The 14,867-nt window shown below is 40.2% G+C and overlaps 2 protein-coding genes across 3 annotated transcripts; one reads left to right on the plus strand and one right to left on the minus strand.

Moving 5' to 3' along the window:
• Positions 1-940: 940 nt before the first annotated feature.
• LOC122968440 (ADP-ribosylation factor-like protein 3) lies at positions 941-5,925 on the minus strand. 2 transcript variants are annotated; one of them, XM_044333664.1, is made up of 7 exons: positions 5,844-5,925; positions 4,612-4,694; positions 3,456-3,599; positions 3,192-3,308; positions 3,026-3,076; positions 2,566-2,751; positions 941-1,336 (listed from the first exon to the last, which is right to left on the minus strand). In XM_044333664.1, exons 2-7 carry the CDS (start codon positions 4,612-4,614, stop codon positions 1,286-1,288), a joined length of 552 nt encoding a protein of 183 aa, XP_044189599.1. In that variant the 5' UTR covers positions 4,615-4,694; positions 5,844-5,925; the 3' UTR covers positions 941-1,285. The 2 variants fall into 2 exon arrangements, with proteins under 2 accessions (XP_044189599.1, XP_044189598.1); XM_044333663.1 differs by lacking the exon at positions 5,844-5,925 and having other exon boundaries at positions 4,612-4,873.
• Positions 5,835-11,400, plus strand: wbp1 (WW domain binding protein 1). Its single transcript, XM_044333662.1, has 4 exons — positions 5,835-6,064; positions 7,610-7,712; positions 7,971-8,138; positions 10,610-11,400. The coding sequence occupies exons 1-4, from the start codon at positions 6,002-6,004 to the stop codon at positions 11,152-11,154; spliced, it is 879 nt and encodes a 292-aa protein (XP_044189597.1). The 5' UTR covers positions 5,835-6,001; the 3' UTR covers positions 11,155-11,400.
• The last annotated feature ends 3,467 nt before the right edge of the window (positions 11,401-14,867 follow it).

The raw sequence follows: 14,867 nt of genomic DNA on the forward strand, positions 1-14,867 counted from the left end.
AGGTCCATTTTGAGGATTTCTGCACTTGTTTCAGTCTCCATCGGAAGATCAAGCAGCTCCATATTAAAATCAGCCAACCTTACACACAGAGAGGGACACGTGTGCACACATACCAGCAGCAGGGCAGTAACTCAAGGCCAAAAGGAGGTTTATTTTTATCATGGGCAAAGGCGCCAAATCATGTTGGTATGAAGGGGGCTATATAAATGCAAATTGTATTGGAGAGCTATTAGTCCTGGAAAAGGTTTGTATGTAAATGCCCTATAGGACCACAGTGGAGCACTCGTCCAGTTCAGATTAGCAGGGTTTGTGGCAAATGTGCTGCAAAAGACAAAATCGAAAAGTAGACAGAAAATGCAATTGCCTTGTGGTAAATCATTGTGAACAAGGTGAGAAGTTGAGTAATTGAATGGCCAAGGTGTTTCTATGTAGTTTATTGTGCATGGAAGAGAGATGTATTGAGGTCTGTTTCCTGCGAGCATATTTATAGTCATTTTGTGCATGGTACACATCTTTTGTAGTACCTGTAGTACATTTTGTGTTCCTGAGCAAAACACAGTGTGGACATTAGCACCTCTGCAAGAAAACAGAGTGTGAATGAGCAAAATGCTGAAGCATCACTGAATGAATTACTGTTGATTAATGCCTACCTTGTTTATGGCCGTGAATCTGTTTGACAGCATGTCAAAAAAAGACTTTGTGGTCGGTAATAGATTAATTAGCTTATAGTATTGAATGAAAAAAAAATTGTGATCATTAAATGACCAAATCAAACATGATGACACAGGATGCCTCATCATTGGAAAGAAAGGAGAGAATATAATAATTAGGCATTAAGCTGTGAGAGACAACACTAGCGCAAGGCCGCCCTCTAGCTTTGACTAGAGAGACTCACAGGCACACATCTCCTACCAGTCATTAATCCACCACACAAAATATAGAAGTTTTGATCTGTTTACTCAGTCATTGTCCTCATACCCTTACATTTAAAGTCACACATTACAAAATATTACAAGCAGAAACAGCAGATAAGACAGCCTAATATTTACAATATATACATTTTAAGATACAGGGTTAAGAAGATAACGTGAAATCTGTTTTATTGTTTCTATTCATACAATGTTTTTTATGCTGGTAAGTACACAAAAACACAGTGAAGACAGAGTAAAAGAAGTGATAGTTTCATAAAAAATAACAACACAATCAGTCATCTCCTTATCCTTGACATAAAATGACCAAATGGGTCAAATTTAAAGTGCAACTGCAGTTCTTCAGGGATGGTTCGTCAATTCTTCTTCCGAAATGTTATATTCCTGCACACCCAGTTCATGCCATCCTGGAAAAACCAAACAGACAATCAATGGCATTGTGCTGTTAAAATTAGCGAGGCGAAATTCATGTGAGCCTCAGCTTCAAAGTCCATGTATGTGCTCTAGTTTATTGCTGATTTTCAGGGCAATAACTTCCTCCTTTGACAGCCTACTGATGTTTTCTTATGCACTTAATAGAGGAAGAAGGGAGCTGCCTCATAAGTTGAAAGCACTCATTGTATGCGCCCTCTGATGCAAACTAACCAATAAAATCAGGAAATCGAGGCAAAAAATTGTAAAATGCTACTCAGAGTGGACCATTATCTATCTGTTATCTATTTGATGATGTGTAATATATTGACTAGGGTAGGGAATGTTGTTGTTTTAAAAACATTTTCCTACTGTAGTTGGTTATGGGAGGCTGAAGCACTTTAATACATATAGTGAAGACTCGGCAGCAAAGCCTCTTTAGTCTTTATAGAGATGAGAACATGCTTGACTTTGAACCACTAATCTGGGCAATGATATAGTATGTATAATTTGAGCGTGGAGCTGTACTATTTTAAGGATCAATGAATTATAATTTGATGGATATGACAACCTTAAAATCCCCCCTTTACTGAAAAAATGTGTTTTTCTTCTTGTTACTTCACTTGGAATGAGTTTGACATTTATTTACATATTCATAATTTCTAAATTTTTTAATGAGGAAGAAGAAGTAGATGTAATTAAAAAGAATTTTTAACAGGTTAAATTAATCTTTTTATCAAACACTTAGTACACTTATTGTTATTCTAAGCAGAGTATTTTTATATTTCTTAAAAGATGACTGGAGAGGGTCTTTAAATTTACACCCAGAGTCAACTGAATATAAGAGGAATTAACTACACGGATACTGCTGGCTTGTTAGTTAACATGAATAGGTATTTTTAAGTATAATAAGTATTATAAGTATTTGCCAAGTAGTAGTCAGTGAGTTTTAATGTGACATGTGTCAGTTCAGCTGTGGTTATTGTACATCCTAAGTTTTCAGTCAGTTATGGTGATTAGTTTATCATTTACTGCTGCTTTTAAATGTATAAACTGTGTTGCTGAAAGCTACTGTCGCTATCAAAAGTCACTATGTCAATGCCAATATTGTGTAAGTGAGAATTCAAACTGACTTTGAGTGCAGTTGGTGCCACTTTGCTGGCTGCCCTGTAGTCTCAACCCTCGCTGGTGTATTCATGTTGTGTTGTTTGCAGACAGCGTTTACCTGCACTCCCTCAGCAGTGAGTGCTGAGCAGGCCTGGACCTGCCACATGCGATCTCGGATAGTGTGCAGATTGAGGCTCTCTGCCAGCTCAGAGGCTGGCGTGGCTGTCATCAGGTCCTGCTTGTTGGCAAAGATTAGCAGAGGCACGGCAGCAAGCTTTTCCTCGTCCAGCAACTCAGACAGCTCCTGAAGGAACAGACGCACAAGTAGAGTCAGTAACATAATCAACTGTCTGATTCAGAAAACTAATCTGATTCTGAATTTAAAATGAAAATTTATAGACTGTAATTGGCATGCTGTGGTCTTCATCATCTGTAATCATCCATGATCGATGTTTAATTCCCACTGTTTGTGATGAGTCAGCACCCACAATGAGAATCTCTCTTGTTTCTATATATAGCAAATAATCACATACTGAAGAATGTTATTCTATTATTGCAAAATGTAAACTGCATCTCACCAGACTCGTCTCTTCCAATCGTTTCCTGTCTGAGCTGTCAATCACATAGATCTGCAAACAGTACAGTCATTATTAACAAACTGATCTTAACATATGTAGAATAATACATCATGAAGACTACAAGCAGCTTGAACAAGCAGCTTATGCGTTTCCCAGCAGGCCCTACCAGTACGTCTGTGTTCTCAAAGTAATTCCTCCAGTAAGGGCGGATCTTGCGTTGACCTCCGATATCCCAAACATTCAACTTGAAGCCGGACGACTGAACGCTTTTTATATTGAAGCCCTGTTCAAAAACAAGATGGATGCTTAATGATTAATGTAATACCTGAAGGAGGTGAATTAAAGCATGATTTGGACATCTGTTTGACTGGAAAATGTCTGTGTAAAGATAGAACAGTTTATCACTAAGTGGGTGTGTGCAAATTTGTACTTGTGTCGGTGTGATGTGGCTGATATCTTCGGCTGCCAGCTGTTTCAGCAGAGTGGTCTTGCCAGCATTGTCCAAACCGAGCAACAGTAAGCGCACCTCCTGTTCTGGAGACTGCTTCAACCTTCGAAGAATGGACAGCAGGCCCTGCAGGTGAATCAGAGTGCACGTTCCAAATTTAAACCGCATTTAAAAAGACATTTCAAAAGCCCTGCCAGCATAGTCTCACTGTATTGTTAAAGGGTCACGGCTTAAGCTGTATCAGGTAAAGCTTGAATAAGCAGCTGGCTAGCACCCTGCGCAGCCTGCAGCAGTCATCAGTGGCCAGTCTGCTGACAAGGATTGGCAGACGAACCTGTCGCAGCATATAAAGGAGGTTAAACACTCGCCTCACAGCAAGAACCATCTAGAGCATGAGGATTTAGCTGTTAGCCGCTTGTAATGACATACACATGTAGGGAGACAAAAGCTCTCATTGGTCAGCCCAGATTAGGCGAGTGCGTTGTTAGTGGCTTGTGCCCAGAAGGTGGTGAGGAAGGCTTTGGCTCAAGCTCTGCTAAGATGACTCTGCAACCTACTGTGTCCATATTGGAATCAACAGATTTTCTGTCAATAAAGAAATTGATTCATATACTAATAACTCCAGCACATATACAGTAAAACGCATCTTAAAAGTTACCTATTCACTTTTCTTTTTTAGATTTAATAACTTTACATTTTGTGGTTTAAACACTTTGTCTTCCCTTGTGTCTCCTTTTCTTTCCCCTGTTAAGACATTTCAAACTAGCTGCTTTGAAAAGTGCTATATAAATAAGGTTTGCTTGCTTGCCTGCACTAAAAGGAAGTGAATATTCCAAAAATAACATTAGAAATGAATACACTAAAACGATTACAACTTGCCAAACCACACATTTGAGCATCACAGGTATACAGCTTGCTACTTCCAGTGACAGCTCATATTTGACAGTGACGACATGTGACCCATTCATCCTCACTAGCTGCTCTATCCATGGGCATCTACTGTTAGACAGTTGTATCTAACAATATCCAGAATCACATACATGTCCAACAACAGCAACTAACAATCATTCAATGTAAATATAAATTAAAAGTTTCATTAAAGTAGCTATGGCTACGACTGTGAATCCTGATAACTCACCATGTTTTCCTCAGGTGGAGCTGTGGCCCCTGCTCAGGCTGAGTGGATTAACTTCATCCTGACCATGCTTCTTGGAAGAACAGCTTTCAAGTTTGGTTACCAGGGGAACCGCGGTGTGACGTGGCATGACAGGCAAAACAGAGGTCCAAAAATAATACAAATTGAAATATTTACATGATTTCGACACAAATACAGAAATCATTTTTTAAATTTGATCAAACTTTTTACTGTTTAATTGATCTTTCTTATTGATTTTTTGTGTCATGATTATGATTTTGATACATGCTACAAACACACTTTTTAAATTATATTATTATTATTATTTAAGTTGGTTTGCAATATTGCTTATTCATTTTTTAAAGTTATTTACATTTATTCATTTTTCTCTTTTGATTTTTGTATTATGTATCAGTTTATTTATTAAAAATGTTCCCCAAATGCTCATTTTACTGTTGTTTGGCTTGTAATATTACTGTGCTGTTAATAAAATTGTAAAATAAAAAAAAAGATTTGTAGCAATCTTCTGCATTGAACTTGAATCACAGACTGACATGAACCATGGATGAATTGTAAGAACTTATTATATCTTATTATTATATCTATGACATGAACCCTGAAGCCTTATTCAATTTTTTTTAGAAACAACTTTATTGAAAAAAGTATACAACAAGTTTACAGCACCTTGTGTATACAACTTGTATCTACAAGCACGCCAGGGGGACTAAAGAATGTAATAATGAAAAAATAAGTAGTTGATTTTAAATGTTACAATAGTTATACAGCTTTTAACATTTTTTGTTTTTGCTTTTTTGTTTGTAAATTCCGATACTGAAGAAATGTATTGTTTGATATGGACAGTCAGCTCTGAAAAGTTTGGCTTTGGCTTTTGTGTTTTGTTTGTTTGTCTCTGTTTTTTGTTTGTTCGTTTGTTTTGTTTTGTTTTGTTTGCAGCCAAGGTGTATAGGATATAGGGGGTGGTAGGGTACAGGCTGCTTTTGTTGGTTGGTTGTTTTTTGGTAATGTAAAGACCCTGGACAGAGATGTTGATATGAGTTTTTCATTCACTTGGAGTGCATGGGGAGGGGCAATGAAAAAGTTGGTCACAAAAATATATATATGAAGCAAATTAATTAAATATAACTACTGGGTCTCAAGTGAAATATATGGTTTTTACACACGCATACACAGCTCCCCCTACAGTTCAATACTCGACTCAGTTTCATGTTACTTACAGGCGCTGTTTCTCACTCAAGGAACAACAAAAACATGTCTGAGTGCGACGAGCCGAACCGTTAAGTAGGAGCAGCAACCTGCAGTCACCTCAACTAGCCGTCGATTCGACCGACTGCTATATGATTCCCGTCGTGTTAACGGCCGAAACCCCAGAAAGATGCCGCAGAAAGCGCTGGGATCCATTGTAGGTCTTCTTTGTACTGGGACCTGTCTGGTGCAGGTAAGCCGGCGCTAGCGCTCCAGGAGTCGGCGGGCGCCTCCAGTCGAGGCCGAGGCTCCTGGGCTTTGTGGAGGCCTTGTGCCGATCCCTTTTTTGTCTCCTCCACAAAGGAAAATGGGCACGGTTCGCTACTGTATACTGTGGATGACGTCAGTTAGTCAAAGTTTTGATGTTTATATCGACAGTTAACTTGCTTGGAGGTTTACGTTAGGTTGTAACTCGAAAAGCTACACGGATGTGTTTTATAACCTCAATTTCACAGTTTGAATCAACGGTGGCCAGATTAACGTTAGCAGTTGCTAACTGGTACCCGGCAAATTGACGTGTTTATTCATGGTTGTTATTAGCTAGCCAGACAGAGCAGTCAGCCCCAGTTTGCTTCCCAGATATTTAAATTTTTATAAAAACTAGTTGATAACGATATGAACCCTCACAATGGTACTTTATCGTCACGTTTGTTGATATTATATGCGTATTTATTAGCATAATGACATCGTTCGGCAGTGAAACAGAAACGTTGGCGTCATTCGTTTATTATAGTTGTCGTTAAAACCTCTTTTAATTCACTCAGCAAGGTTAAACATGGACGAATGACTTAAGAGGTTTTGGCACTTTGTTATATTTTAAAAACAGATGCCATTGGACTGTGCCTTACTTTCTGACTTGTTGGAGCCCCTATCATAACAACCCCTTCTGTTTTTGTGATTGTATTTCCTGATTAATGTGTGTTAACTTTAAATGTGTTGAAATAGTCATGTAACTCACTTTAGCATCGGCCGCATTCAACTCCAGCTGATGTTGTTGGCTAGGTGGCATTTTAAAATTAGGTTTTAAATTTCAAGTGTATTTTACCTGTACTTTAAAGTTCCCCTCCACTCATAAAAATATGTTGAATGTTTGAGCTTCACCGTGCAAAATGATGCATGTGCAGAGTTTGACACTTGAAAGCTGGTTTCACATTAATCTTGCTGAAAGTGGAAAGTTTCTCTGTGTTCTTTGAAAAGCAAATTTTCAGGGACGGACCTACAAGCCTGATTTGTGACATCATCACAAATAGTTTGGAAGCCAGTCCTGGTCTAATATTCAATTTACACAAGTGTGATGTGGAAACTTGAAGCCTCCAATGAGCAAACATTGGACAAGGACAGTGATGTAGAAGACATCTTGTGTCCAACAGTTAAACTTCTGAAATGAAATATATTTGCATATTTATAGATTCTGGAGTATTTAATGATTTAGAAGGAGTAGATGTGATTTTAAGGATTTTAACAAGATAATTGAACTTTTTTTGGTGGAAAAACCATATCAGACAAATTATTATACAAAGAAAAGTGTTTTTATATACATTTTGAAACATGTCTGGAGGGGATCTTTAAATATAAGTATCCCAATGTGGACACACACTAAGTGACACGGACGTGACTAAATGGCTCACGTATTGTGATGTCAGCCTATCGATAGCCTGCTATTCTTATTTCTTGTTTACTTGTGTGATTGAATATTGACTCAGACATTCACTCTGTGTACACTTTCTGTGTATTTAAGGGGAAGGAGTTCTGTTTTGGGGTAAACAATGAGCAGTATCGCTGTGAGATGGGGTACTGCTGTGGAGAGACAGAGTGCTGCACCTATTACTATGAGCTCTGGTGTAAGTTACAAAATATTTTTTTTGTCTTTTCCCAATTCTTCATTCAGATATATTACATACTGTTTATTTGTGTCCCATCCGTATTGTCCATTTAATTCTCTGATTTGGCAATTTGCCTCAAGTATTGCATTGATTTGTTTATTTTGTCATTCTGAAATGAAACTAAAATATACTGAAAGTAAAAGCAACTCAAGCCTGCAGTTTCATCAATTATCTGTAGATGATGATCATATTCAATGGAGCCTCTCTCCTCAATAGGGTTCTGGTTGGTATGGACCTTGATCATCATGCTGAGTTGCTGCTGTGCCTACCGACACCGGAGAGTTAAAATGCGCCTGCAGCAGGAGCAACGTCAGCGTGAGATCAGTCTCATGGCCTACCAAGGAGCCTCCAGCTCCTTCATTTCTCCTCCACCACTCAATTTAAGTGAGTAGTCTTTCTTTTTGCTACGGGTTTATATTTGGAGCAGATGATATGCTTTATTCGTTCCTAGTTTTATTTTCAGCTTTTTAGTGTACAATTATCTCGCAGTTCTATACTCTGCCTCATCTTGTAGCTTTATGTTTAGGCGGTGAGTTCTTCAAAACCTATGATAGTCTGTGAGTGCTCCCTCCATTCAGATGTTGTTTATATGTTAAATACAGATGTTAGGAGCTACAAACAGGGTTGCGGTTGTGTGTGCTTAGAAGCCTGGATCATTTTTTCTTCAACTTTCTCCAGTAACTTCATGCATTTTCATATATTAAGATATTCCAGTCTACAGTGTAGACTGGAAAATTACATTTAAATTGCCTCTGACTAGGGGTGAGCTTGTTCTACGTGGGATGTAGTAAATGACTATATTGAATACAAATAGTCAGGTTTTTTTTTTTTTAAGCCGCCGGCATGAGACTCACTTTAGCGTTTTGCTTCTCTCGCTCTCTCTCTCTCTCTCTCTCAGAGACACAAAAAAGGAAAAAAACTCACATGCATACATTGCACACACTTGCCTGTCCATCCAGACCACTCTCCTGGGCGAGTGTGTGTGATGTATGCAGGTGAGGTGAGGCATGTGTTTTTGTATCTGACCGGTAACAGTTAAAATTTCTGCTAACTGCAAACTGTTGTTGTTGTCGACCTACTGTTGACCGGAAGCTTCAAGTCCACGAAACTGTCCAACCTGGTCGAGAGGGTTGGCTGACCCACGTTAATTCATTCAGATAGTCCCAAAACCCGAGTTTGACCTCCGTCTCGGTCTGAATGGGGTATTTGTCTCTACTGGGTCTGCCCTAAGGTCTTCCCTGATTCAGTGTAGGAGCTGCAATCAGAGTGTGGCCAATTATCTTCCAAACTTGATGTTGGCAGCTTGCATCCACAATGTTATTCTTTTGTCACTACACTCCAAGCTCATGTGCATAGGTGAGGGTCAGGATTAATATGATCGATAATCCAAATGTAGAACTTTGCTTTCTCAACCACCAAGATCCAATACAGTGTCCACAATTACAGCAGCTGATGCACCTAACCAGCAGTGATTGTCAGACCTACAAGTTACCTGAACTCTTCTTGAAACAGCTGCCCTCCCCACTCTCTTCCTGAATTAAACGGCCACCTTGTACTGAGAGTGAGTCGTAACCTTAGAGTTTGAGGTGCTGATCCTCATTCCGATCTTGTCATACTCAGCTGCATATTACGTCAGGGTATATTGGAGCTCATTGGGTGATGCTGCCAGAAGGACAGCAGACAGCAGAGATGCCACCCTAATGTCAGTGGTTACTCCAGACCTTGGCTGAAACTTGATATTGTATCCACTAATATCACAAACAGGAGTGGACAAGGTGCACACTTGTCAGAGTCCGAGGTCCACCGTGAACACGTTTGACTTAATGTCAAGAATGTGACTCCAACTCCAACTGTTAGTGTGTGTAGACAGTGACTCACACAGAGACCCTGCTAACACGTACTCCTGTTTAAACATGCAACCTCGATGTGTACAATATGATAAAACTCTTTAAATATATATTCTAATTATATCTTCTGAGAGAACATAATTTTCTATTTTCAACTCATGTCTATAAATAATGAAATGTACAAAATATAATATGGTTTTAAAGAAGAATGGTCTGTTTTGAAACCATACATATAAAACATTGCCATTTAAAATGAAAGCACTAACTTATACCCAACCCTTGTAATGGCAAATTTTTGAAGATTCAAAAATAATTGCAGTGTAATAGTAGGTGGGACTAGCATTTGAGAAATGCCATCGGACTTTGAATCCCAATGAATGCTCTTAGTATTGTTTGGATTAGGTTTTGTGATATGGGGAAATCCTCAGTAGGTACACAAGAATGTTGCGCACATATATTAGATTAGTCATTATTGAAGTGGTTGCACAGCCTCCATCCTTCCCTTCCAGTTGTATTATGGTAGGAATACCCAGCAAAAGTTACATGATTCTTAATCAGAAACACCTGCAAACTTACCTGTTTTTAACATGTGGATTACAGAAAGGCCTCACAGACACACAGTCTTCTCATGAACTGTAAGGTCTTTGTCATTTGGAAATGAATCAGAGTTATTCATTTATTTTTATTAACTAGTAAAGATGCTGCTTTGCTTGACAAATTACAAATCAGCATTTCAGAGGTTTAACTGCTTGTGATCCTTACATGATTAGATAAAAATGAACAATAGTAGCAATACAGAGTCACATCTACATACATTATGTAGTTTGACTACAGTCTTTACTTCATTTGAGAGAAAATAACACAAACTTCAGTGATTTGCAGTAGTATTGATTAGTTTTACTGTTTTTGGGGTCTCTGGTGTCATGGTTTGGTCGAGATCACTCAAATAATTAGCATGGATGTTAGCGGATGTATAACTGTCTTGTTTTTGCATTTGCTGACTTTTAGGGTTTTGGAACGACTGCAAGCTTCCTGACTATGAAGAGGTGGTCGGTCACCCCCCGACACCACCTCCCCCTTACTCTGAAAACCCTCCTGAGGCGACTCCAGCACTCCCTCCACAAGTGAGCCAGCCTGACATCGCCTCGGTGCTACAGCCCCTGCCTGAGGTGGAACCGAGGGCGGAGGCCTCAAACCCACCATCGGACCAGGAAGCAGTATCCATGCCGGTCCAAGCACAGTGTCTGGCAGAGGAGAACGCGGAGGAGAACGCGGAGGCTCCGTTGATGGCGGCGGCGGAGGAGGACGAGGAGCTCGTCACTCGGCGTCGGCACGTGACCGGCGACTCAGGGATTGAGGTGTGTGTTTGCCAGCTGGACGTGGACGAGGGCTCGGGGCTTGAAGAGGAAAGCGACGAAGAGCACCGGATGTGCAAGGTCGCCGGAGGGGACTGCTGCTCCGGGCACCAGCAGCAGATCTTCAGACAGAAGGAACACACCTCTGAGCTGCCCAACCAGACCGCCAGCACCAGCACTGGAGACCACATGGTGTGATCCACAACACAACTAACCAGCTAACCGGTGCGGCTTTCTGCTTCACACTGGGTGATATGAGATAGCTGTTGCCATCATCATCACCACAGGGACTGTCTGTGCTTTAATTCTCTGAACTAACACATAGGCATGTTGTTAAGATGATGATGATAACTAATCCTTCATGGCTCCTAATTAGGAAAGACAAATAATACATTGTGTGGAGAAACTCCTTTTTTTTTGCTTTGCTTTTGCTTAGTGGGGAAACCAGCAAACACATTTTGATGCTCCATTTGGTATGGTTTTTTTTTTTTTTTTTTGCTGCTGTTAAGTGAGCGAGCGTCACTGTGTTGCGAGGAGGCAGCAATTCATTGTGACTGAAACCAGAACTGAATGTCTCCCATGCTCCTGCTCTCTGCTGTCATGTTTCTGTTTCTGTCTCGCCACTCTCCTTTGGTCAGAACATTTCCGGCCATCCCTCCATCTGACATTTTACCTCTTGTGGGATGGTCAGCTAGAGACATACCAACACGGTCAGCAACATTTCCCCAGTCTATCCCCACTACGACTTAAGCAGAGGAGTCAAAAAAACAAACCTCTTGAAAGATTTAGGAAGATACTGGAGAATTCAACAAGAGCACACATTTCCTTTTTCTCAAAGCTGTGTGTGAGCGTGAGAGTTTGTGTGTGTGTGTGTGTGTGTGTGTGTGTGTGTGTGTGTGTGTGTGTGTGTGTTTGTGTGTGTGCTGTGAAATCTAGGACACAGCTGCACGGTGATGGCACGGCTCTGAGGTCATGGCAACCAGCGTCTGGTGTTCTCTGGTGTGAAGTCGGTGGGATTTTTTTTCACATCTAAAGTAGGGGAGAGACTAAACACCCACACATAGCAGAGGAAGGAGATACAGGAAGGAGTTTGTTTAATCTTCGGGTATTAAATTTCATCTACTACCCCCCCCCTCCCCCCCACCAGCCCTTGTTTTCTTCATGATATCCATATTATGGTCTCCACAACTCTGTGGTCACCAGTTAGCATGACTGTAGGTGAGGAGTGACCAGCTTTTCATGAATAAATTGATTGTGTGCACTTGATCTCCCCACTTTGCATTAAATTGATAGGGCTATGCCACCAAATCTTGTTATCAATGAAAAGCCTTGTGGTGGCCCTATGTTAGCGTGTTTTATTTCCTGCGTTGCGTCAGCAGCAGCATTTCGCTCCGATTATAGTTTAGATGTTGAAAACGAAACGAAGGATGTACTTGCTTCTTTTTTCTTTTTTTTTTTTCATTTCATAACCAGCTGTGCGTCAGTAAAGGCCACAGATGTCACCGTTAGTTGCAACAAAGCTCCTGACAGGGGCTGCTAGAGTGTGAACTAGTGAGTGGATGTTATAGTGCAGTAGGGGAAGGGTTGGGTCTTGTTTGTGTATCTTTTTAAAGTGCTGTGTAGCATCTGGTTGAAATACTTACTCAGCACTGAGGTGGATTAACAATTAAAATCACTGGTATTTTGCATGAGGCATGAATTTCTGTGTTTATATTTGAGTAAAGTAGCAGTTGTGCTGCTTGCTTTGCCCATCTGTTTATTAAAATGACAATGGATTACAGTGGCTGCACAACTACGTTGACAGATGGCAGAGTAAAGAAATATGTTAAGTGTATATGCCCTGGATCTAGTTTGATCGTGTTGTTATGACTGTATGAGCCATGATATTCCGTTATGCAGTGCTGGTAGCTAGTTAGCTGGCGCTGTCTCGACTCCCCGTGGCCCCCGTAGCTCTCGGCAATGTGATGGATTTGTTGTGGTATTTTCCACTGGCAGCAGAGAGCGGGTGTGTTAGCAAGTTGAGGTGGATGCAGGCTATGCGCTGCAGTCTAGTCAGTGTTGGCACAGCTGCAGAATCTATTGTGATTAACTGCATGCTCCTCTACGTCGCATGTTGCCTGCCCGATATACTGTATGTATTCAAAGCATAGTGGTAGAACAGGGTGTTGTCAAATAGGAAAACCACCGCAAAACATAATTGTTGGAAGATAAAAAAAAAAGTCTTCTGACTTGAGGCAGTAACTGATAAGTCAGTAAATGTTTCATTGAGAAATTTATTTGGAACAAGTTTTTTTTTCTTTTTTGTCTGCTCTGATATTTGTGTCACAAATGGGCACAGTGTAAAGACTGAGGTCAGCCATCCTGCTTCACACAAGCACACAAGCTCACAAAACACTGCATTGTCATGATGTTTAAACTCCATGGTGCATTATTCATTGTTCTAGATGAACTCATTAAAGGTAAAAATGCCCTAAATATCATTTAAACTTCCAGTTATCACAGTTATCACAGTTCCAGTTATCTATTTCCAGCACTGATTCAACCCTGACAAGGACACCTTTAGGAAATTCCTGGCCTCTTAAAGACATGATGACACTGGGTTCCGCACATAAATGTGTTTAATTTTAGTACCGTTTCACCTCCCTGAAAGGAACTCAGTGGCCCATGAAAGTGTTTCCTCTTTCCTCCTAAATGGCAGCAGCCCCAAGCCCGTACCGGCTGTGGTTGTGTTTGTTTCTGTGTTCTACCATCGGAGGGACTGTGCGCACTGTTGTGGCCAAAGCGTAGGAAAAAAACAATACAAGAGGCCCAGCGCACCAGATATATCAATATAGAGTGAAACAAAACAATGTACAGAGGCTTATGGCTTCAATTGGAAGATAGAATTCAAACATGCTGTTAGAAAACGTTTTGCAGCAGTTGTGAAAGACAGCAGTGGTTTGAGCAGGTGCTTAGATATGAAGCCATACTAACATGATGACAATGACCTTTTTCTGAAGAGCCGGTACACTGTGAGCATGACTGCACACCGATAAGCAGAAGTAATTTAAGACATCTTTTGACCAACACACCTCAAGCTGCCTTGCTATGTCTCTAGAGAGCAAATGTCTTGATTATGGAGCTGCACAATAAAAAAAAATAAACAGAAAAAATAGCATCTGTATGCAGAAACAGATGTGCTACTGCCTTATTAGAGTAGCTGTAGTCAAGTGGGTTTTGTTCTGTATTTCTCCTGATTAGTAATTGATTTGTTTTGTTCCAAGCATGATGGCGTCAGAGCAGAGGAGCGAGCTTGTTTTCCGAGAAAGCGCGCTGGCCTTTTTTGAGAAAAGGGGATGTGGGTTTAAAAAAAATGTTTTTTTTTTAAACCCTGCAAGATTTAAACTGTCATGTGTTCTTATAGACTTTTACTTTTGGTTTTGTGACCGAGGTGTTGAGGGTAGTGTTTAAAATACTGTGTGTGTGTCTAGTTAGTTGTGGCACTGATAGAATTAGTCAAGACCAAATTTTCAGGTTGTGCTCATTCTGTTTTTGTTCCACAGATCTGGTTACAATTAGTTACTAACTGACTTGAAAGCATGAGGAAAATGAGTAAAGGATAAAAAAAAAAAAAAGAGAGATTTTTTTTGTAGTTCTATGGTTTTTTGTTGTGATTCATCCTGTTTTGTGTTTTTGGAGGACAAAAATGAACTCCAGTAAGAGATTTGCTTTGTAATCTTTTGCTAATGTGCATTACTTTGCTTATGTGTATACAAATGTAGACATAATAACAGGGGAGAGGGGGTTGAGGAACAAGGGAAGGGATTCTTTTGTGCATGAGCGAACTGGAGGTCCATAGTTTTCCCATTGCCAAACAACTACTATGCCTCCCTGGTTTTTTCGCATGTTTACCGAGATTAAGGGCTATATCA

This window comes from Thunnus albacares, chromosome 18, assembly GCF_914725855.1.
Source record: "Thunnus albacares chromosome 18, fThuAlb1.1, whole genome shotgun sequence".
In the NCBI taxonomy this organism is placed as follows: Eukaryota; Metazoa; Chordata; class Actinopteri; order Scombriformes; family Scombridae; genus Thunnus; species Thunnus albacares.